Genomic DNA, 25,913 nt, shown 5'->3' on the forward strand with positions numbered 1-25,913 from the left:
TGAAGTGAAAAGAGACACACCTCAGCAAATGAGAACTACATGCTTGTGACAAAATTGCAAATGTAGTACTATCATTTTCTTTCTTAAGCCAGTGTCAGCTAGATGCATCCAGATATATAACACCACAACACACTCTCAAGACATTTTTCTTAATGGGCAAAAATATAAATGTGGGAGTTGAGAAGATTATATAATTAGTACAATCAAAACCCACTTCAAATTAGCTTGACTTCTCCTTGAATCTTAATTCCCATTCTTAATCATATGATAATGTCTGATGGAGTTTCCATTTTCTCATAAAACACTGTTTGCAGTACAGAAGGGAGCCTTAGGCCTCCCGTGTGCATGTGTGTGTGTGTGTGTGTGTGTGTGTGTATGAGAGCTTAAGTTAGTGGAAAAAAGAAAGAAAATGAAAAGAAGAATGGTGTGTGTGTGTGTGTGTGTGTGTGTGTGTGTGTGTGTGTGTGTGTGTGTGTGTGTGTGTGTGTGCGCGTGTTGGGAGAATGGGTGGGGCGGGGGGTGCCCGGTTGCTGCAAGTGTTAGTCAGGATATGGTAGGTTAATTGTAGTGCACACTTGATGAATAAATCAGTATACACAGCTGTCACCACCTAGTTTATGCATCTGAGTGGCACCCTACAGAAAATGTAACAACATGCAGCTACTGACAATTACCCAGTGGTTGAATATACACATAAATCAGTTCCAAGTGTTCCACTGAATGAATTTAAATTGTTGTAATTATGTAAATCTGGAAGATAGTTAAGCACAATAGTGCGTAACAACCAAATTAACACAGTCAAGTGATCAAGATGAGAGCTTTTTAATTGAATATTAGTGCTACTAACTATTTCTATACAGAAGTTAAACTCTGTGGGGGTTTTTTTGCTGCTCTTAATTTACTAAATCTAATTAATGTTGCACTTTCTATTAAAAAAACGGTAGTTTTAGTGCAACAAATGATAAATATTTTTGAAAACCAAAATGGACCTGGAAACTGGACTGTAGTCCTTGAAAAGATGCCTACCTTCCTTAACATCCACGGTTTTATAGACTGTCATTATCTTCTCTTTTTTTAGGATGTGGTTTCATTGCAAGACATTAAGTCCTCAACACTGGCATGTCTGTAAATGTGTGTGCTTAAAATAAAAACTCTCCACCACTCTGTGGGAATTGGTTGTCCCACCACAACTTCACACTTGTTTTTTGTTTTTTTTTTTTGCCTCAAGGTTATTATAGGGATAAACTGACACTTGAGGTTAAACTATGGGTAAACTTAAAGCTGTGTTTTTTCTTCATGTGTGTGAGCAACCACATGATGGAAAATTCCAGAGCTTACAAACACAATTATTGGGCCACACTCCAAGTAAAAGAAAAATGACAAGACAGATTTACTAAAGACAGCAAAGCAAACTAATGGTCATCAGACTATAGCAGATAAATTCTCCAGCTCTCTCTCACCACATAGTTCTGTCTAACAGTTGCACAGCAGCTAATGAGAATGCTGGTCTCAACTAATAGCATAATCCTCACATCAATGCAGGGTTTTAATTGACTGCTTTTTGCCAGAGCAGCAAGAGCATAAATGCAAAAAGAGCTCCACCAGTCCTTTTTCCTCTTCTAATTTCATCTTCACATTATTCTGTTGTCCCCGCTGTGCCAGAATGAAAACCAGCAATCACCAGATGTTACACATTTTACATTTCAATTCCCAGAACTGAAAAGAGATGAAATAATGTGAGAAAGCGCCTACCACCACAGACTCTCTTCATCGGGACAAAAAAATAAATAAAAAATAAAAAAACAAAAAAAGCGTATTCAGTGAGACAGGTTCATTCATGTGGACCAAGTGGTGCTGTTCTAAATCTGTCTACAGCTAGTGTAGAAGAATAAAAAAGGATCTCAACAGATTATTGGCATGCTCTGCATCTGTGCTGCACATACCAGCTGTCGAGAATCTTACAGAAAGACTGTCTCTAAGGTGCTGAATTATACTGACATAACTTCAGGGAAGACAGATACAGTATGTGAGTGCTTGCTTGTCTCCTCACACATGTGGATGGCTGCATGTGTGTAGGTGTGTGTCAGGACTGTTACAATGCTCGGGACCAAATGGTTTATTGTCTATGCTGGAGGAGACAGTTTGGTTTAAAATGTCACTTTTGTCAGGAGAGATAAATAAGGATACAAATGTACTCGGGAGCGTGTGCTTTTCGTCTCATTTCTGAGCCGGAGGCCTGTCCATACTGCCTGCAAAGATTTGCAGTATTACAGTTTTTTTCTTTTCTCTTGTTGCATAGCTCCAATTTTACACTGACAACCCAGGCTATCAGAAATCTCTTCAGTATATCTTTTTTTTTTTTTTGGCCTGTCCCGTTTGGCTCTTTTGCCATCAGAATTGTTGTCTAAAGGCAAAGAAAGATGCCCAACGGATTTACTTTACCAAATTGACCATCCCAGCCTTGCCGTAATGGTCCATTTGATTCACCTTTTATTGTTTATTTTATTTTCACTTACTGAATATGGGACAGACTTGACTGGGGGAAAGAAGGGGAGAAAGAAAGAGGGAAAGAGAAACAGCTGAGAAGAGGGACGGGGGAGAAGGGCAAAAACCAAAAACCAACAGAATGAGCAGAAAAAGAAAAAAAAGAAGAAAAAAAAGAAAAAAAATGCATATATCAATCACCTGGGTAATAGAGTAATAGAATAAACAACATCACAATGATATATGGGAATATGACAGTAAATACTAAATATTAAACATTATTGTGCAGCACATAAGATCAACAGAACACAGTGTGCTTTGAGGTAGGAGCCAAAAAGGGTGTAGTTTGTGGGTGTGATCACCCGTGTGTACACCTGTGAGCATGGACGCGTTTGTTTTCTGTTTTTTAAAAGGTTCCTTCATGTAATGATCTGCTAGAGGGTGTGGGGGAGCCACAGCCCCGTCCTCCAGGGCATGAAGCAGGTATGGAGGAGATCAAAACTCCAGACATCCAGAGGCCCCCAGAACACAAGAGACCAAGGAAGACCAACAGAGGGGCAGCCGCGCCACTGTCCCAGAAAGAGCTGAGGAGAGTCCCAGATGAGGGCTCACTCAGCAGCCGCGGAGCAGAAGCCAGGGGGAGTTGCAGTGACGCGCCCGTGAGCTCCGCCGGCAGCCAGCCGTGCCTGAGTGACCGAGCCCCAGGCCGAGAGGCCGGGGGCACCCCACCTCCGAAGTGGCCCGAGCGAGCCCCAGGCTCCAGGCCCCGATAAGCGGCCGCCAAGGAGTGAGCCGGTGTGTACCTGGACGCCCATCCCCGGACACAAAGAACCACCAACGCACCGATGTCTGAGGGAGTCCGCCACTGGCAGGGGAAGTGGTGGTAGGGGGAGATAGGCCTCCATACCTTGGAGGGCCTAAGATGTCCCCAGAGAGGTGGCGCCTGACACCCAACCTGACATATAGACACAGAAATACAGGCACACACAGATACAAACATCCATTCCCACCCTCATGCTCTCATATGCACTTACTCCACACTCAACCAACGTGGAGACAGACATAAAGAGACGCTGTACACACGATCACACTCCCCAAGCGTACTCTAAGCCCCGGGTCTAGGTACCCTTGCCCCTGGAGGGGGGGAACTGCACCCAGACCCAGGTGGTGTTACCCTTTTCCCTGCGGTGGGGGGAGGCAGACCGCCCCGACTCCGCAGCAGCAGGGAGGCCCCACACTCCAGACCGCAGTCGGACGGCCAACTCCTCCTCCTAGCCCCCCCGCTCCAGCAGGTCGCAGAGAATGGGGGTGAGAGAAGACTCCAAACCTCCCTCCACCCGCTCATTGTAGTGTTGATGCATGTGTGTTCTAAGGTGCATTTAAAACCCAGGAGGGCATGGAGCTACCTGCCAGAGAGCAGCAGGTAAGCGCATGGTCCCTCCTGCTGGCCCTCAATGTCTACGTGTATTTAACATTGAGAGGTGGGCAACGACGCCAGGGGTGGGGTGTACACCCTGATGGTACTTTGGATTCCGTGTATCGTGCCCACCCCCAAGATCCTATATGTATGTGTAATGAGAGTGTGAGTAATGTGAATGTCTAAGTTGTGGGATAAAATTGAGGCAGAGGCAGCCAGAAGGGGACAGGGGGGGGGAGGGGTGGCCTCCTCTGCACCCTGGTGACATACCCCTACTCCAAGGTCCTGCATGTGTGGGTGGTTGTGGTGGAGCGGGAAGAGGGAGGCAGCTGGAGATGGGGAGGGAAGGAAGGGAGGGGCAAGTGACCCCTCCCTGGGGCCAGCTCCCCCGCTGACCCCAGTAGGCACCCCCATACTCCGCGACCCACCAGGGAAAGGGGGCCCAGGCCCATCCAGACCGGGGCCCAGTGCAGCAGCGCCCCCCGGCCCCACAGAGCCCGGGACAGTCCACCCAACCCCACCACAGAGAAAACTGCACCCACCCCACCATCCACTCTTCTTCCAGACTACATAAGACAATAAACACCCAGGCTGAGATCTTCCTCCACCTCTCCTGTATCTCCCCCTCCTGCAGAGGGAGCTCCTGAGGAGAGGAAAGCTCCTGCAAGATGTGACAATCTCCCCCACCAGTTGAAGAGCCCCCCAGGTGGCTCGATGCACCGGCGGCACCCTGCTCCAGGGCTGGGCCCCCATGCACCCACCCGCCCACAACCCTGGCAACACACCAACCAGGACCCAAGCCCCCGAGGCCCGGTCCGGGTCCCAGCCCAGAGACGGAGCGCCCCCAGAACCTCACGCCCATCCCGGACCCACCCAGGGGCAGCCAGGCTACCAGGTCAGTAACCCACGTCCGTCAGCACAGACCCCCGTCAGCACAGACCCTCTTCAGTATATCTTGATTTTGTGTGACTGAGAATTGCTAGTTATGAACAATCGCTTTTAAGCACAAAAATTGAATGGGTCCTGAACATTGTCAATTACTTAAAACTTGTTACATTTTATCGGGGATGCTTATTAACCTTTTAGATCTTTTCAAGTAGAACATTTTAAGAAGTCTCAAAGATGTGCTGGTTTTATATGCTTCTCCATTATTGTCCCGAAAGAACTGAAGAGGGTAAAAAATACAGGGAAAGTCTGTGGGAAAAAGTTTTTTGTCTTGATCTGTAAACACTTTCCCGTTGAGCTTATGGGCTCCTGTCTATCTTTTAATAGAAGATTACCTGTTATATTAAAGTCCACGCTCATTGGCTAATGACACGTCAAATCACAAGTCACTAGCCAATGAGTTTTTGAATTCACAGTCAGACCTGCTTCCTCATCATGCCCATTTTTTGCAACCATGATAACAATGGCACAACAGTTCTTCTCAAGGTTTCAAAGCAGGACATTAGAAACCAGTGGATGACATCACAGTAGCTAAGTCCATCTTCCATGAGGTGGTGAGCTGTACCAAGCTTAGCACAATCCAAAACATCAGAACATGCTTATTCGTGAATATTTAAAGCATCCTATTTACAGTTATTTTCCTTATGGAATACTGTTGCAGTGTAATAATGTGATTACATTTATTGTCAGTGCTGAAAGGTGTGAACACTTTACATAGAAAGTTGACAATCCTTTCATACTTTGCTCTTTAGATTCATCTTACCTTCGCATTTTCTAACTTTGACTAAAAAGAGATACTGATCTCTCTTCAGCATCTTCCAACAAACGTGTGATTCATTTGGATTTGCAGAGAATAATGTTCTAACACCATAAAAAATCAAAGAGTGTGTGTTTTGTTTGGCAGACAGCAAGTGAGAAAAGTTATGCTGTAGAAAATGTTTCTTCTCTGCAACGGTGCAAGAGATAAAGACTTTCAGTTACTTCAGTATCTTTTTGCCCTCAGGGTGATGTTCTTTTTTCCCACCTACCTGTCTGGGGAAAAAAGCAGTTTTGCAAGGTGATATCATACTTGCTATCAGTTCTCGAAAATTATATGTCACTCTAACTTAACCTGATACGTTTCTGCGGAGAAGATTGTCAGGAAGTACGAGTACTGTGGCTAGTGACAGTACATTAAATGTTGTTCCTGTACTCGGGAGGTTCTGCGTTTTCTGGAGGGGAGACAAGCAGTGCATAGATGAGAGGCTTTTTTTGCCAGTGATAGTGTCTGCAGGAGATGTTGCACCTTTTAATTGGGTGATTTCAAAGACATACTATGTGTGCATGTTTGTATTTGAAACTAAAACATCTTTACTCAGGCACATATGGAGTAATTGACATTTAGGTGTTTTTCAGTTTTGCAACAGAGGTTAATCCTGGGGCATTTACGCCAAGCATTGTCAGGAAGCAGTTGTCACTTGTCCGATACTGATACATGGGCAGTACAACAGTTCAAAGGTCAGTAATGAACTGGGATAATTAAGGGTTGTGCCACAAAATTTCCAGTTTTAACAATGTCCTCAGACACACTGACCTTGTGGCTGTCTAGCTTTAATGAGCAGAAGGGCCGAAATAAAAAAGCGAACAAAATCATTATGGAGAAAATGAAGTCCCTTCTTAAAATACTTTAGCTCATAGCTTCACAAGTATATGCCTCTCTCCCCCCCCCGCTCTATTTCCATCTCTCTTGTGGCCTTTCTGTGTCTACTTATTCTATCTCTTTCTGTCTGCTTTCTGTATGTGTACAGCTCTCAGGACTCCATGAACGGGTGATAAAGAGACATAGTGGATGGGAATTTTGATGGCATTGACCACTGACTCTGTCTGTGTGGATGTTTCCACCAATGGCAATGAGAGAGGCTTTATCTTTCAAGTGCAGGCATGTGTTTATGTCTGATATTGAAAGGTGTACGGTTGCTTTAAATGTTCAATTAACATTAAAACGTGTTTATGAGATAATGCCAAGCACAAAGAGGCAGACCACAAAAGGCTCCAAATTGCTCTGGGAGGACTCAGAAAGGCTAATTTTGTCTTAATGTTTGTGGTGGAAGAGACTGCTTACTATTCAGATTGGGCAGTATTGATTATTGGGGTAATCACAGTCTAGGGCAGACCTTCCCAAAGTGTGGGGCGTAGCCATTGCAGAGGGGGCGCAGTATGAAAAGGGGGAACAAAACACTTGGCCACTGCTAGCACGGGGCGCCCACAGAAACGCAAAGCAGGAGGTGAAGCATAGCTGAATATGTTTCCAAACCAACTTCATTCTAAGCCAAAGACTAGAAAATATGGTGAAGCATATCTGCCCTTTGGTTTCACCTGCACAAGTGCCGAGGTAGGACTCCCCTGCAGAATTGGTTTTCCCTGTGTCGGGAGCGCGCTGGGCTCTTCAAATCACGGACTAACAGTGTCCCACAGTTTTGCACAGAGGGGCATTTTTTGAAAAATGCATTGATAGCAATGTTGAATATTATTACACGTGAAAAAAAAAACAACTACAGTAAAATAATTACACCGTGATGCCTCTGCCTTTCTAAATGGAGGGACAGTAACTGCGTGTGTATATGTAAGCATGTAAAACCTGAGGATAGTAAGATTAACAGTAATAGTATATATGCATTCGTCTCTATCTGCCATTCTGCATTTCATGTCATGTAAACGTGGCGCACAGCGTGACGTGAAAAAAGGCACATACCTTTGACGTTGCGTGAGGAACTCTGTATTCCTCATCCACACGTAAACTGAAAAAAAATGAGTTTTAAAAAATCTCCGGTTTCGGTGATAGGAAACACCGTTTACGTGTGGACGAAACAGCTGCGTTTTCAAAAATACCCGTGTAGGTGTGGACGTAGCCTGAAAGAGTTAGTAGTTTATTTTATTACTACCTGTCATTTATTGCAGATTACTTGAATTTGCTTAATTGTTTACTAAGTGTTTGAGGTGTGAAAGAAACCGCAATGGAGCAAAATATGGGTGTGTGTGGATGGAGGATGTGTGCGTGCATGTGTGCGAGAAGGGGGGGGGGACATTTTTCTTGTAAAACAAAGGGGGGCCGAGCAAAAAAAGATTGGGAACCACTGGTCTAGGGGAATATGATTGAGGAACAAATATGAAGACATTTTAAATTCAGCTTTGTTTGTGGTATTATTTTTTTTCCGCTTCTATGTGTAGTGCTGGATACCAGTTAGATGCAGAATGCAATCTCCCCTGCTTTCACTGCAACCCTCAAATCACTTCATCTGTAAAAGATTGAAAAAGTGAGGAACACCAGGCTTTCTCCTTTTTCAAGTTTGCTCCTAATGGTATAGTAATAACTTCCCCAGCTTCCTCAAGTTATTACATTCTTCATTTTCTTTGCTGTGACAAAAGAACCCAATGAGATGAAAAAAATGTAAGCTCTTCATTCATTTTCAGCAATGTATTCATCAACTCATCGACAAGCAAGAAAGCGATGACTATATTTTTCTCCTGGAAGAAAAACGAGAGTAGTGCATAGCTGCCTTTGATCTGCGACCAACAGTTTTTCTTGTTATGGTCAATGAAAATAAACGATATATTCTGTCACTGTGTTCAAATGTAAAAAAGTAGAAGAAAGTGTGTGTCAAAACAGTGAAGTCTAGAAAGAAACGATTGAAAATAGTATTACTCTCAAAGAGAAAGTCTTTAAAGCTTATGAGATCTATCGCAAATTGTAAAATCTGTACAAATAAACCAAATCTTAAAAAGATGCCATAAAAGTTCTGCTCATATTACTGCTGTTTCTAGGTTAAACCTCGAGTTATACTCATATTAAAAGACATAAAAGCCATTCAGTCATATACCAAAGAAATAGTAATGATGACATTGGTTTGAGGTTGTCTGTCACCCCTTATAACCCCTGCTGGGAGTCAGCAAATGCTAGAAAGCCAATTTAACTTGTACAATCATTGGCAGGCACTGGGTGTAAACAAAGCTAGCCAATCATTTTGCTTTTTTGTTTTAAAAATTCGGCTGCAAATTGCTCAAACACATGTACATTTTGTTAATTTTAGTTGAAATGTCAGGCAAATTACATCTTGTCTCTTTAAACAGTACAATCCAGTTTAAGGACACAACTTTTTCTTTCTTTGTTTTTTGGTAACTCGTTTGTAATCTGACTTCAACATTAGCTGATACTTTTCTAAAACTGAATTTTTGCTTCATTAGAACGCACACAGTTGCTTTCACAAGTAACTTTGAAATATTCAAACATTAGGTCTTCTAATGTCACACTTTAGGATAAACAAGTCAAAATAAATCAGTAAAATAACTCATTTTGTTTCCAATTGAAACTATAGTGTTCTAATAAACGGTCAGAAAAGTTGGCAAATTAGAATATTTAATGATAAATAATATTACACTAGTATTAGGTTGTACAGAGTGTTAAACTCAGAGTTTGAAATGGCTAGCAATGTACCTGCTTCTACAGCCTTCACAGTGATATTGTGCCAGCCTGCAGTCTCTCTGTCCAAAATCTTTCCCAGCGTGATGGCACCAGAGTCAGGATCAATATGAAAGATCATCTCCTGGTCTGTAGTCCGATCGATGGAGAACCTATTACAACAAACAATAAAATTAGGATGTAAATGTTAAAGTCAATACAAATATGGATGAATAATTACAATGAATGATTTATTTATTCATTTCATTTTTTAAGTAACTTAATTATGTTGTGTCTTTAAGATTGTCTTAAAGGCTAAAAAAAAGACACCTGTAGATAACATTTTGCAGTAGTTATACATGGTTATGACAAGCGTTGAAACATTTTTTGAAAGCATTTACAGGAGACTTGCCACAAGCTCTGTGACCCTAATAGAGCTATGCCCCTTCACTATATTTCCTTATATACTGACTCGTTCTTTTCTTATGCAGAGAAAAAAAAATGCATTAAATTTTCATTGTGCACTCTAGAAAAAAACACAAATTCATCTTTCCTTCTTTGGGGTATGCGCCGCTCTCAAAAGACTGGTGAGTCAACAAAAATCTGCTGAAATATTTTGTTATTCTTAATTATTTTCTGCACACACACACCATTCTTAATCAAGTCTACATAAACCACCTCATGATAGCCTATTTGTCAAGGAAACCAGCCAGCAATACCTAGTAACATGGTTACATGTTACAGAAAGCATAGAAATTCATAGCAGGTTTTGATTTTACATGTTTTAGAAAAACAAACAAACAAACAAACAATGATAAATATTAGCATGTTCTGTTTATATTTCACTCATGCCATGTAATGTCATTAAAAAAACTAATTGTGATCATTCAGTCTTAGAGCATTAACATATTTTTACTGTTTAAAAAGCTAAGTTTTTAAAATACTGTGCTAACATGATATACTATTGCACAAATAAACATAATACCTACAATATAGGTTCTGTATATATAGGTGTCATCATGTGCATAGCTCTGTTAAATCTTAGTGTAACATCCCATTTAGGGCACATATTTGGCTGTATTAGATTTACAACGGAGAGTCTCCCAGTGCAGTCTCTCCCACCATGACAATCAAACCTCCTTTGTTTGGAACACAATGCAACTGCAATTTACAACAATCCAATCACTCCTGCTTCCCACACAGTTTTGAATAGTATTGGCCGTTATTACTTAATGTTGTAATTTGTCACTGTGTCACAAATTTTAGGTGCTTTTCACACTTCTAAGTAGTTTCACACAAAACCACAGTAGGGCTGTTCGATATAACGATATATATCGGATGACGATATAAAAACGTCTATCGTTTCATTTTATCATTTCATGGTGGCGCAAAATAAACTGTTTACGGCAATATTTTTTCATCGTTTTGATGGTCACTGTAGTGGCTATATTAATTTCTTAAAGTTCTCTCTTTCTCTTATATTTAATATAACCACACTATGGACGGACAAGCACCTGTTTTTATGCGTTGTGGTTAGCAACAACGACGGTAACACCATCGCGTGTCCACTTGTATATGTTCCACGTAAACCTTTCACAATAAAGCTCAAGATCCTGTTGAGACTTTTCAAAATAAAATGAATCATCTGAAAGAGCAGATTATTTACGGATGAGAAGTAAAAAAGAGCCGCCAGGTGCTAAAAAGTAAACCTTAGACTCATTTTTGTGATTTATATCGTTATCGGGAGGATATAATTCTTATATCGGGATATGAGATTTTGGTCATATCGCACAGCCCTAAACTACAGTGTGAATTTTATGGATATGGTTTGTATACAGATATATGTTGTAGAATATATGCATGCATATAGTGCAGTGAAAGCATAAAGTACTATAAATTCCTTTTAAATTATACATAAGCACATGAACATATCTGCTGTCCACTGCCAGCTGCCACTTGTTTTCACCAAGTCAACATAAATGTCTGTTCTACAAAAGCTTTCTTGCCAATCAGTTCCACAGAGCGTGCATTTGATCATTTCCTCTGTATAATTATACAGTTGATAGATAACTATCAATATATAGTTGATAGAGGATATGCTATCAGAGATCATGAGCTTGGTAACTCTATTCAGTAGGTAATTCCTCGCTAACATCTCCCATCCCCCTTTGTCTCAATAACTTACTCGCTTAGTGAAGACACATGCATAAACACAAAGCCTACTTTTATGTTCATAGACACACATATAATTCTGACTGCCGGCTGCCAAGACATTGGTGAATGACAGCGCTGCCATTGTGTTTTACTTTATTACACCTAGAACTCTGAGCCTCATGCATTTTTAATCAAGGTAATTTGCACAGGCCCTGTGTGTGTCGCCGTATACTCTGCCAGTGAGACTATCTTAGACCTTATCTACATTCCCTTCTCACATTGCAATTGCTCCTCCGAGGATATATAAACCAAAGACCTTCAAACACAAGATTACTAGATTATATTGTTTTATCACACATGTTGATCTGAGAGAAAAATGTTCTGTACACTGTCATCAATTGTTAACGTAACAATGCTGTTTGGATTTTCATCTTCAAGAGAAATTATTAAGGAAATTGTCTTTAAGCCCACCAGCTACATGTGTATCACCTAGTGAACTACAGTTCTTTAAAAGTCATTTTTTCTTTGAATAAATTTTTCAACTTCAAAAGTGTCTTCAGTGGTAAAAACGGTTGATGCAGAATGCTGTGATTAAGTGTGTTTTAGGTCTACAATAATATAGCACTACCTTTATTGATCTTGCCATACCTGACAGGTTTATTCTTCACATCTGGATCCCTTGCAGTAACAATTCCAACTAGGGCTCCTACTTTGGCGTCCTCCTGGACTTCCATGATAGTGCCATCGGCTGGGTAAAAGATGGGTGGCTCATCTGTGTCCGACACGCTCACCAGGACAATGGTCTGGTCACGGAAAGAGCCCAGGTCCACAAAACGAGGGTCCACATGCTTATTAACCGCCTCCACAACAACATTGTGTGTCCGTTTGTTCTCAAAGTCCAGCGGCTAGCATAAAAAGGAGAAATACAAAGTACAGGTTTGTACAGACTGTTGATGTGCACAGATCCAGTGCTGTTTGAGAATATATCTTTGAAAAGGCTTAGTGAATTCCAGAGCAGTAATATAGCCATAGCACAGGCTAACTGTTAAGTTATATTGTCACTTCATATTAACATATTACATTATCATGTTATTGAGATTCCAGCGAACCAAAGCATTGTTGCTAGCTGGATGTCTTCTTGTTGAGTTTACCATTATGCACACGTTACAAAAGGATTCTTTCATTTATGAGAAACACTTTTATTATTTATTTCAAAGGAAAAAATAAATGTAGCAAATGTGGGAAATATACTCACTTTTTCCTTGACATAAAAGCATTTTCTTTAATTTTTTAATAGGACTGTATTTAAAAGTCTGTTTGTATGAACAATTGTATCACAAAAAATGTATTCTTAGCATTTAAATCTACCTTCTTGATGGAGACAACAGCTTCCTGTGTCTCCATATCTGTAGTGACTTTGAAGAGCTCCCCTCCATCTGTGATCAGATAGCTCATGTCTGTGTTCTCTCCCATGTCTGCATCTGTGGCAATGACGCGTCCAACTGGTGTCCCGACAGCAGCCCCCTCTGACACGGAAAACTGGTACATTTCTGGTAAATAAAGTATGTGGCCCAAGGGTAGAAAATATAGAGGCAGTTAAACCAAGATCCAGATTTTTGCTGTACAAAACAACACAAAAGAAAGATGAGATCCAAAAGTAACACAGAAATGAGAAAAACACTAGTGGAGGAAAGATAGGGAAAGATAGATGGATAGCCATAGGTAGAAAAGGGCTGAGGGAAGAAAATCGCTGAAGAGATGGATAGGAAATAGACAGAGAAAAGTGGGAAGAGGAAGTAGATGAGATATCATTAAAGATAAAGTAAAGCACTGTTAAAGAAGGGAAGAAATGGCAAACAGGGGTTAGAGTGCCAATGAAAAGTTATAAAGGAAAGGACTGAAAAAGGTAGACTTCATGCAGTTATTAGTGAGCATTCACATACATTAACATTATTATTCTCACATTTGCTATGAAAGCATAGCGCTATATTAACAGTTCCACTAGCCCTAGCCCTCTACCTTTTAGAATTAACCCTAGTGTTACATCATATCATTTGACCAATATCATATAATCTGCAATTTAAACCATCTTTAACTAAGAATAAAAACTTGTCGCCATACTCACATTGTCAGCTGTGACTCTAAAGACTAGACCAAAATGAATGAGATCTATCACAGATTATTGTAAAATACTGCAAGAATAAAATAAACAAAAAATAAACGAAAAAGTTATTCGCCAAAATATATGTGTCATATATCTCATATACACATCATATCTCATCCTCCTTATTTATGAAGCTGCATTCAGATTCTATTTCTTCACTATATTGTAGAGTCGAGGAACTTTAATCCTACAAGGTTTATCCCTCTGACTGGGTAAATATGATTTACTGAGATGAAAAAAAAGATTTATACAGGAATAAGAAAAAGGTGTGTGGAGACATATCAAATACAATCAAACAGACTGTCAGATGCTGCATCTGTAGCTTTTACAAAAGTAATACTGTTGTGGGTTACAGCATTAGTTTAAATCCAAAGAAGCAGAATGAAGAAAGAGCTAAAAAAAAAAAAAAGACAAGAAGGGAATGCACTACTTTACTCAGACATGCAATCATACGTCAGTTAGGACTGTTACAATATACCAATTATTTGCACATTGGTACATTTATTTTAAAGACCAATGTATGCTGTATGGACATTTTGGTTTGCTCTAAAGAAGACTATTACTCAACTGAATTAAGTGTGTTTTTGTGTTTAAGAGAGAGAAAATATTTTTAGCCACATTAAACTTTACTTTTTAAATATATTTTGTTGAGTAAATTGAGCATCAAAGACATTCAGCTGAAAAAGAACCCGTCCATAACATTACAATGTACAGTCTATCAATATATAGAGCTATTTTTAATGTATGGGAGGATGCAGGCCGTCTATTCTACTGCATATTTTTAGTGGCTTTTAGGTTGTATACAATTTTCTTGTATGTTGTTGTAATTTGTGCCTTGGCTTTCATTTTCTTCACCCACATTGCCAGTCATTAGCTTCTCTCTATCTCTGTCTCATTATCTTTTTTTTCTAAAGTGGGAGAATGCACAGGATACACTCACTCTGTGGAAAGCGTGGTGGGTTGTCATTAACGTCCGTGATCACTATGGTCACTGTGGTGGAGCCAGAGAGACCACCCATTTGTCCTGCCATGTCTGTTGCCTTGACGACCAACTCGTAACGATCCTGTGTCTCACGATCCAAATCTGCCACTGCTGTCATGATGATTCCTAATGATTGAGAGATAGAAGTGAGTTTAAGGGAGAGTGGCAGAAAGAGGAAGAGTAGTTAGCAAGTGACACCACTGGAAGCGTTGCATTAGTGGTTAGCTCTTGTGCATTAAACCAATTATATTTCCTCTCAGTCTGAGAATCAACTTGTGATAAGTACTGCATTATGGAGGCAAAAGTACAATGCGTTCCATTTCTCTTCTACCAACAGAATGGATGGGAGAGACCATGTTGTACTGGTGACTCTTCACATACACCATTTTATGGCTTAGCTGTATTAAGATGAATAATATATGGAGGGACAATGAAGGCATGACACAGCTTTCCTGAACTGCACAGTTTCCAGTGCTTGGGAAACCATGTTTTGTAGCAGTAACAGCAGAAGTATTACATAAGTTAAAATCGCAAATTCTGGCTTACACCAGAAGAAAAACGACAAAGAAGTGACAAATATTTGTTTATAATTCATAACAAAAAAATCCTAACCAGTGTTTATTAAATGGCTATTTTAGACAACAGTTAATAGTGACTGTGTGAATTTAATAGCACGGTGTGAAAGACTCTGTTATATATATATATATATATATATATATATATATATATATATATATATATATATATATATATATATAACACATGGTCTGTTTAAAAAGAGACACTCTCCTTATTGGCCCAGCATTAGCCATATCAGTAGCTCTCTGCTTTACTCTGCAGCAGTAATATAATTCCACGTTACCCCTTGGGATTTTTCGCATCAGAATCTATAGATATATTTCTCGGTCTTGGTGTGCTGTCTCACTCCCAAAGGGTTGCATTGTGTTGGGTATACAACTCACAGATTCCAGTCACATTTAGCCTTGGGACCTGTTCTATGAGTAACCAAAATACAGTACATGCAGCAATAGAGTTAGGGCTGGAGACAGATGACATGCTCCTCTTTTATCCAACAAAGCCAGAGGGGATGCATCTAAATTAGGGCTGTCGAAAGTAAAGCCACAATCTCTAACAAGTATACAGCAGTGGTGCTCCAACTTCATGGTATAGAAACTATATATGCAGATGAATCTACATGGTCTTTATTTATCAAAGAAGTAAAAAAAAAACTCTATGCACTTCATACTCCAGAGCGTATCACCCCCCCTTAAGATTAAACACTGTAACTGGATGACCGGAATGTGTACACCAACTGTGAAATGGAGCTTCAGTGATTCATTGCATTAACATAATAAATAAATAAATAAATAATATAATCAAGTCTCCCCACTTCATGGATTCTAAAAAAAGATGACTTATACCTGTCATCTCTTCATTCCTTCTGCTACTTTGTGGCTTTAAAAACTGGTGATGCACACATAGTGCTGTTTTCACATTTTTACCACAGGTGCCATTGCACTCTACTTATTCACTTTTGGCAGTTGCATTCATAGACAGCACCTGTGTTGCTTTTATTTCCTTTTTATTTTGAGCCTTGAAAATAAAGAAGCCCCGTTTGAGAGAGTACAGATATAAGCTTGAATGACATCTAGAAGCACAAAGGCATACTCAGTGCCCAATGGCACTCTACACTTCACTTCATGTTGTGCTTAATTGATAGTTATGAACCATATGCATAATTAAGTAAAAACAGTTTTTTTTCAGTATTGTTACAATTTAGTTAGCAGAAAATCTTATTTCATCATTTTCATAACTTATTGGGATTTATATTGCAGTTTTGGCTGATGTATACCATCGCAAGTTTACTGTTGTTATTGATGCTTCTTGGTAAAATTTAATAGCATATAAAGATATAGAATTCTTAATGGGTGAGAAAATCTAGATATTTATTTTTTATAATATAATGATCCACTGTGCTTGTAAAGGGGAGATTAAATAGTATGGTTTAAACATTTTAAAACAGCTAAAAGGACAGTACTTGGATAATCAAAAAACATCTTCAGGCAATTTCAGCTTTGCCAAAGCAACAGAAAAAAACAGTGACTTGTTATTGAGTTTGTTGTCAAGGTGAGTGAGAGTGATATTAATGAGGTAGATTTCACAGCTGTTTTGTCTCCTCTTTATTTTGACCTTCTTGACTCACACCTATTAGGTTAGCCTGTTTGTCTACAAGATAGGGAGAGAGGTAGGTGGAATAGAGGTCATGAGGCAGAAGCTGGAATGAACCACCTAGTCTCCTGACTAGTCCCACCAAGGCAGAGCCATTTATCATCCAGGTGCCTGGGCTGACCGAATCAAATTGGTGGAGACCAAAAAGGAATCATTAAAACCTTAGTGCTTTTCCCTGGAGAGGAAATCCCTCCCAACAGGCTTTTTCCTGCAGTCCTGAAAGATTGTGGGGTAGGCCATACTGTTTCTATAGGCTCTACACCAGTAAGATCCTCCTTACTTAAATCTATATCCTATACACACACACTTGTGTATATATATATATATATATATATATATATATATATATATATATACATATATACATACATACATACATACACATACAAGTGTGTGTTTTGACATATTTTAATTGATTTGGCCATTATGGTCTCTTCAGATTTCCTAAAATATTGATGAAAGAAAATGGAGAAAGAAAAAATAGAAAGAAAGGGAAAAATTAAGGTTAATTGAGTGTTGTATGTGTCCTCTTACCTTTGTTTTTATCAACAGTGAAAAACTTTTCTCCATCCAATACACTGTACACCACTCTGGCACTGCTGCCATATGTTGGGTCATCAGCATCAGATGCAGTAACCTTCATGACAGACGTTCCTTTTGAAAAGAAAAAGCAGTTAAAGGAAAGAAATCAAACTTTTAAGGTTATACTACAATCCTAAAATGCAAATTTGAGCCTGACTCAAGGATGTCAGTGTTTTTTTTATGAAACTGCTGCCTGTTCTGTCTTTGTGAGGACAAAATTAACAGACTGAAATGATAATTAATGTAAGGGGTTTGTTATTATTTTGGCCAGTATGTTGTAGAACCACAGTAAAAAATACAAAATTTAGAACTGACAGACAAAGCAATCTGACAGCAATCTATGCTCTCAAAAGACAACACCAAACATTCATTAAGGAATGAGGAATAATAAATATATTTTTTATTTATCATTAGGAATATACATTCAGAGGTATGTCAGTATTCTTATAATCGTCTTTGTCTTCAGGTCTCAAATATGCCAACAGTACCACAAAATGTAACACATAAATATTTTCTAAAATTAAAAATAACAATGTAAGTAGGCTTAGTTTATGTGTGTTTGGGTGTCTTTTGATTAATGTTATACCCTGAGTGTGCCTGCTGGCAAACTCTTCTGAAAACTACACACCTTCAAGGGCTTTTTTCTATTTGCATTTGAGCTACCAATATACATGCTAATTGATGAAATAGTCATGTGGAGCTTAGGACACACAACTGCAACCACCACAACAATATTGATGATATTGTAATCAGAGCTGTTTGTTTGGTTTTAATCTGGGGGTTTAATGATTTTTTTTTCCAGGAGCCCAGCATGAGTAGAGGTCTCTTTTTTTTCCTCTTGTACTTTCCCATTGTAGTGTATATTTCAGTGTTTTTTCTGTAACGCTACTGATCTCCGACCTGTATCCCCATGTGATGTCTGTGTTGTGTGTGTAAGGTCGGGGGGGGGGGGGGGGGGGGGGTGTCCCATTTCACTGCAGGGCAACCTGCACGTGGCGAATACAGCCTTGATTGATTGATTGATTGATTGATTGATTGATTGATTGATTGATTGAAATAATACTGGGGGCTCTAAAAGTGGGAGAAGGCAACTGTAATTTAATGTCTAAATTGCACTTTAATGATATTATACAATGTGTCGCACAGAAAGAGCAGTGGAGCAATTTCATTGTAGCTCTTCACACACATAGTATCTGGTTTTTGCAGTCTTGCAATCTTGTTTCAGCTTCTTCATTTCTCACAATATGACTTTTTTTCTATGTTGATGCCTAGGGTAATACGTTGAGAGGAAATGTGAAGAAAATTCCACTTTGATGAGTCAACATTGTATTTTATTGCCACTATTTCGTGGATGTAATAAAGCCTAAGTTGCGCTCCATGTTTTGTTACATTTTTAGAACTAACTACTGAATTACTACCTCTACACTGGAGTTATTTCTAATTCCAGTAACACTGGGGGTATAGTAGCTTGTTTGATTTTTTAAGGACCTTGTTATGAAAAAGTTAGGAACATATTTAAGGTTATCCTACCATTTTCTTAACCACTTGGGTCCTAATCACAAAAGCCTATAGACATCTGAGGCTGGTTTACATTGCACTTTTTCAAGTTTGAGTACCACTTAGTAAGTGGGTAGTGAGTGTTTGTAGACATGCCAAACTATGGGAAACCATTTGAATTTGCTAGCAATCAAAGAAATCACAAGCAGGCTTTTAATGAAGTAGCCTTTTTGTGACTGCCAGCAACCACTCACCAACCAGATGGGGAATACACACTTTTCTCTAGCAACCAGATGTTATCAACCAGTCTGTGTGGCTGATGCTGAAGCAGTTAAGAAAATGGATGGGAAACCTTAACTGTGTTCCCAACTGTTAATGCCTGAGCTTCTATCCAATTTGGTGTAACAGGGTGCTGGGGGTGCCAGGTGCCATAGAGTGTTTGAAGGGCTAACTCAGACAAAAAAACTAAACATTCATACCTATAGCCAGTTTAGAGCGTGTACGTCATTGGATTGTGCTGAGAAGCCAGGGAATGTGGAGGGAAGCCCACGGAGGCACAGGGGGAACATGCAAATTCCACAACGAAAGGCCCCAGCTGGATTTGAGCCCAGAACTTTCTTGCTGTGATTTGACAGTGCACCAGACTGCACCGCCGTTAATGTAGTTAAGGTTGTGAGCACAGCAATTCATCAGTGTGAGAGACTTAAAAGCATGTGTGTGTGAGTACCTGCAAACACCTGTGTCTGTGTTCATGCATACTTGTCTGCGATTATTTTTGGAAGAGTTGAGTTAATGCATTCAGATATTACAGCACCCACTAGCTGTTTCACCTCCATGCCCATAATTTTCCAAACAAATTTTTTGATGTTTCAAATTATCTTTTCACAACACCAAGGCTCAAAGTTGTTATTCATACAGAGGTTGCACACACAGATGAAAGGGAACATGAAGCTGTAGAATCAACATTGTATCATCAAAGCCTGTTAGAAGCTAAAGTAATCTACAACAAACAATTACATATGATTATGAGGCACTTAGACAGAGAATACAAAGAATAAAGTCATTTCCACATGAAATGTTAAATTTGGAATTTGTGGAGCAATGGTGTTTAAGTCATTATTTTCCACTGGGTGTAGTATACTTGTCAACAGTGTGCACAAACAAGCCTCTGGCAGCACAAACGCAGACGTAGCTCTACATTTAGTAGCACATTTTAGTTAAAACTCCACCTAAAGCCTACACAACTTTAGGCTTCCTAATTTTTAGGTTAGGAAACAGCTGCATACTTGTCTCTAGGATGTGAGTACATTTTTTTCTCTGTCTAAAAATATATTCACTTCCAGGCAAATGGAAGATAAAAAGAGATTCCTAGGCACCACAGGTCCTCATGAACAAGGAGTCAGTCTTTGTCTCCATCCCTCTGGAGAATGCTTTAGGTAATTACTGACAGCTGGTGTTGTCCACTAAAGGTCACCACTGTAGCCTTTCTGAGAGCCCTGTCATGCTACTGTCCAGCTACATAATGACCGTATGCTAATGATGCTAATGAGCGGGAAGTGTCAGAGCACTGTTTGTTTCCTGTCATCCAATAGAACTCCTAAGGGGAGAAGCAGGAGGGAGAGGCCAGATTACCATTAAAGCCACCCAGCCATTAAATCAGATGGCTCGGATCACTATTCTATCACTGTCACCTATGGTACTCCTGCCAGCTTGCATGCAAAACTACACCTATCATATGAGGCATCACCCTCTCCTCTGCAAATGTAGTGAAACAAAGCTATTGCATAGCCACTATGAAATATTTTAGGAAACAACTGGTGTAAGATGGGAATGAACAAGGACATTCAAATATGTGCAATGCCACAGAATCATGAATTCTGGTACTGTCAACATCCTTGTGAGGATATTAGTGAAATCCTGATATATTGCAGCTTCCAGTGAATTCAGTGTACTGCATATCAACTAGGTTTGAATGAATTTTTAAATTCGTATTCTGAGTTGTATCATCCAGTTATTACCTGTCCCATATATGCAAAATAAGCACCAGTCTCAAAAGATCAAGATATGCTCTGTTCCAGTTGGGGGATGAGTGAGATACCATTCTTATCACATTAAAACATAAGACTTCACAGAGGCTAGGCATTTTCATTACTGGCAACAGGCAGGGGTTTGTTAATTTTTCCTACCTGGTTGGCTCCACTGCTGAAACTCCAACAAAACCATGTTTTGTCCATAGGATTACTCTCTTATCTTAATATTCCCCAGGTAACAATCAGTTTGATGCTCAGCTGTTTCTGGATACTGCCTGGCAGCAACATCAGATGGTTTGGAACCTTTCATCTAATTAGAAATCCCAGTCTTCAATTAATTCAATACAAAATATTACATAGAGTGCACTATACAGGTCATCGGATGTTCAAGATGGGCTTTACGTCTACCAACAACTGCTCACACTGCCAAACCAATTCACCGGACAATTATATCCACGCTCTTTGGTTCTGTCCACCAGTTCAGAAGTTTTGGCGCGAGATATGTGAAGACTTATCGAAGTGTCTGAAATGTAACATTCCAACTTCCCCCTTAGTGTGTTTGTTGGGCAGCTTAGATAATGTCACTTCAGAAAAGAATATCGCCCATATGGTTTTCACTGCCCTATGCATAGCCAAGAAAACAGTCCTCATGAACTGGAAAAATAAAAATAATCTTAATTCTAACCAATATAGAAATTATCTATTAGATTACATTAGTCTTGATACAGCCTCTGCCACCACATCAGATCAATTGCTCTGGGCTCCTTTGATCAGCTCCATCACCTAGTGGGGGTGGGGGGTCATAGTTTGGTCCCGCCTTCACTGTTGTGATTGGTGTGGGGGTAGGGACAGGCTTAGGGCGTCGGGGGGTTCCCCGGAGGCATCTTCCTTGGGGGGCTCAACCCGGGGTAGCGGTCATGTCCGGTTAGGGGCTCTGTTGGCTCTCCGGTGACTGTTTCCTCGCGGCTGCGTGCAGCGGGGCTAGGGGAGGGTCTGTGCTGACGGACGTGGGTTACTGACCTGGTAGCCTGGCTGCCCCTGGGTGGGTCCGGGATGGGCGTGAGGTTCTGGGGGCGCTCCGTCTCTGGGCTGGGACCCGGACCGGGCCTCGGGGGCTTGGGTCCTGGTTGGTGTGTTGCCGGGGTTGTGGGCGGATGGGTGCATGGGGGCCCAGCCCTGGAGCAGGGTGCCGCCGGTGCGTCGAGCCACCTGGGGGGCTCTTCAACTGGTGGGGGAGATTGTCACATCTTGCAGGAGCTTTCCTCTCCTCAGGAGCTCCCTCTGCAGGAGGGGGAGATACAGGAGAGGTGGAGGAAGATCTCAGCCTGGGTGTTTATTGTCTTATGTAGTCTGGAAGATGAGTGGATGGTGGGGTGGGTGCAGTTTTCTCTGTGGTGGGGTTGGGTGGACTGTCCCGGGCTCTGTGGGGCCGGGGGGCGCTGCTGCACTGGGCCCGGTCTGGATGGGCCTGGGCCCCCTTTCCCTGGCGGGTCGCGGAGTATGGGGGTGCCTACTGGGGTCAGCGGGGGAGCTGGCCCCAGGGAGGGGTCACTTGCCCCTCCCTTCCTTCCCTCCCCATCTCCAGCTGCCTCCCTCTTCCCGCTCCACCACAACCACCCACACATGCAGGGCCTTGGAGTAGGGGTATGTCACCAGGGTGCAGAGGAGGCTACCCCCCCCCCCCCCCCCCCCTCTGTCCCCTTCTGGCTGCCTCTGCCTCAATTTTATCCCACAACTTAGACATTCACATTACTCACACTCTCATTACACATACATATAGGATCTTGGGGGTGGGCACGATACACGGAGTCCAAAGTACCATCAGGGTGTACACCCCACCCCTGGCATCGTTGCCCACCTCTCAATTTTAAATACACGTAGACATTGAGGGCTAGCAGGAGGGACCATGCGCTTACCTGCTGCTCTCTGGCAGGTAGCTCCAAGCCCTCCTGGGTTTTAAATGCACCTTAGAACACACATGCATCAACATTACAATGAGCGGGTGGAGGGAGGTTCGGAGTCTTCTCTCACCCCCGTTCTCTGCGACCTGCTGGAGCAGGGGGGCTAGGAGGAGGAGGAGTTGGCCGTCCGACTGCGGTCTGGAGTGTGGAGCCTTCCTGCTGCTGCGGAGTCGGGGCGGTCTGCCTCCCCCCACCGCAGGGAAAAGGGAAACACCACCTGGGTCTGGGTGCAGTTCCCCCCTCCAGGGGCTCGGGCACCTAGACCCGGTTTGTAGAGTACGCTTGGGGAGTGTGATCGTGTGTACAACGTCTCTTTATGTCTGTCTCCACGTTGGTTGAGTGTGGAGTAAGTGCATATGAGAGCATGAGGGTGGGAATGGATGTTTGTATCTGTGTGTGCCTGTATGTCTGTGTCTATATGTCAGGTTGGGTGTTAGGCGCCACCTCTCTGGGGACATCTCAGGCCCTCCAAGGTTTGGAGGCCTATCTCCCCCTACCACCACTTCCCCTGCCAGTGGCGGACCCCCTCAGACATCGGTGCATTGGTGGTTCTTTGTGTCCGGGGATGGGCGTCCAGGTACACACCGGCTCACTCCTTGGCGGCCGCTTATCGGGGCCTGGAGCCTGGGGCTCGCTCGGGCCACTTCGGAGGTGGGGTGCCCCCGGCCTCTCGGCCTGGGGCTCGGTCACTCAGGCGCAGCTGGCTGCCGGCGGAGCTCACGGGCGCGTCACTGCAACTCCCCCTGGCTTCTGCTCCGCGGCTGCTGAGTGAGCCCTCATCTGGGACTCTCCTCAGCTCTTTCCGGGACAGTGGCGCAGCTGCCCCTCTGTTGGTCTTCCTTGGTCTCTTGTGTTCTGGGGGCCTCTGGATGTCTGGAGTTTTGATCTCCTCCACACCTGCTTCACGCCCTGGAGGACGGGGCTGTGGCCCCCCCACACCCTCTAGCAGATTATTACATGAAGGAACCTTTTAAAAAAACAAAAAACAAGCGCGTCCATGCTCACAGGTGTACACACGGGTGATCACACCCACAAACTACACCCTTTTTGGCTCCTACCTCAAAGCACACTGTGTTCTGTTGATCTTATGTGCTGCACAATAATGTTTAACATTTAGTATTTACTGTCATATTCCCATATATCATTGTGATGTTGTTTATTCTATTACTCTTGTTCTCTTCTGCTTGCTTTCTTTTTTCTTTCTCAGCAGGTGATCCAGGTGATTGATATATGCATTTTTTTTTCTCTGCCCGTTCTGTTGGTTTTTGTCTTTTGCCCTTCTCCCCCGTCCCTCTTCTCAGCTGTTTCTCTTTCCCTCTTTCTTTCTCCCCTTCTTTCCCCCAGTCAAGTCTGTCCCGTATTCATTAAGTGAAAATAAAATAAACAATAAAAGGTGAATCAAATGGACCATTACGGCAAGGCTGGGATGGTCAGTTTGGTAAAGTAAATCCGTTGGGCATCTTTCTTTGCCTTTAGACAACAATTCTGATGGCAAAAGAGCCAAACGGGACAGGCCAAAAAAAAAAAAAAAAAAAAAAAAGATGGTTTGGAAGAACTATATAAATGCAAATGCTTCTTTACTGTGTTTATATTAAAAAGAGAAGTGAAGCAGCAAGTTTGGCACTTGAGTTCTTGTTAAAGTTCTGACTTGCTTCAGTGTTTTCAGCGGGATGTCATTACCTACAGTATGTTGTCGTCATTGGTGACACTTAAGCAGATCTGAATGTTGATATACTTGTATGGAGTCAATTAAAATAATGAAATGTAATGCACATAACAGTAACGGGAGAAGTATAGTATGTCTAATGGAGAAAGGTCACAATATTCAATGTCTAACGCCTTCTTCTGCCAATAAAGACATTATTAAATAAACTGCCAAAATATACAGGTCCATATATTTTTTGCAAAAAATTGTTTTTGTTTTTGCTGTGTTCAAAAAAATCTACCTCAAATTTTTAATCTCTCTATATAATGTTACTAATGGTGATTCCAACTGGTTGAATGAAATGAAGTATTTTTCCCAGTTTAAATAGCATCTTAGCATTTAAATACAAAACATTTAACTAGCACTGTTAAATTATGCTATATTCTTATACCATGGTATAGAAAATTTGGCTTTTACCCATTTCACCCTCATCACTGTCTGGTGTTATTATAAATAAAACAGCACTAACAGAGTTGATCAAGATTTCAGTGCCTACACTAAATAAATATGTAGGGCTACTTTTTTTCCTCCCCTGCCTCTGAGTGATGCTGAAAAACCACTTCACACATTCATTACTTCTCACCTGGATGATTGAAATTCATTATTGTCAGGTTGTTATTTAAACTGGGAAAAATATTTTTTATTTTATTTTTTTTTACATTATTTACATTTGATCTTTTACATTGTATATAATGTCTATTGATTTTATTGTTTATTTTAATATTTTAATATTTGTGTACAGCGCTTTGTGATTGCCTGTCTGCGAAAAGCGCTTAATAAATAAAGTTTACTTACTTACTTACTTTACTTGTTCTAAAAGTTCCTGAAAAGGCCACCATTCAATCTAAAAGGCTGCAATGAGGCTACTAACGGGGACAAGAATGAGAGATCATATGTTTTGAAATCCATCTTAAAAATCAGGCCACATCATGTCTTAAAGACATCATAGTACCATATTAAGCTAATAGAGCACTTCTCTCTCAGGCTGCAGGATTACACCAGTCAGCAATAAAATTATGACCAGCAGCCTAATATTGTATTGGTTCCCCTTTTGCTTTCAAAACAGACCTGACCCATCAAGACATGGACTCTACTAGACCCCTGACCCATGCTGTGGTATGTGGTATGTACCAAGATGTTAGCAACAGATCCTTTAATCCTATAGGTTGCCAGGTGAAGCTTCGCTGGCAACACCTCAAACTCATTGTTGTTATCCTCAAACCAATCCTCAACCTGAACCTCTTTTCCTTTGTGGCAAAGTGCATTATTGTGCTGAAAGAGACCACAGCCATCAAGGAATACTGTTTCCATGAGAAGGTTTACATGTT

At 41.2% G+C, this 25,913-nt stretch overlaps 1 protein-coding gene across 1 annotated transcript in view; it reads right to left on the reverse strand.

The window, feature by feature from the left end:
* Window positions 1-25,913, reverse strand: part of cdh22 (cadherin 22) — a 91,549-nt gene that overhangs the window by 29,489 nt on the left and 36,147 nt on the right. Inside the window, exons 3-7 of the mRNA XM_080892586.1 lie at window positions 17,345-17,464; window positions 14,540-14,707; window positions 12,804-12,985; window positions 12,084-12,340; window positions 9,318-9,454 (exon numbers count right to left, since the gene is read on the reverse strand). Of these exons, the coding sequence (XP_080748712.1) occupies window positions 9,318-9,454; window positions 12,084-12,340; window positions 12,804-12,985; window positions 14,540-14,707; window positions 17,345-17,464 (864 nt within the window). The remainder of the gene's footprint in view (window positions 1-9,317; window positions 9,455-12,083; window positions 12,341-12,803; window positions 12,986-14,539; window positions 14,708-17,344; window positions 17,465-25,913) is intronic.

The sequence above is a fragment of the Rhamphochromis sp. 'chilingali' genome (assembly GCF_963969265.1).
Source record: "Rhamphochromis sp. 'chilingali' genome assembly, chromosome: 9".
In the NCBI taxonomy this organism is placed as follows: Eukaryota; Metazoa; Chordata; class Actinopteri; order Cichliformes; family Cichlidae; genus Rhamphochromis; species Rhamphochromis sp. 'chilingali'.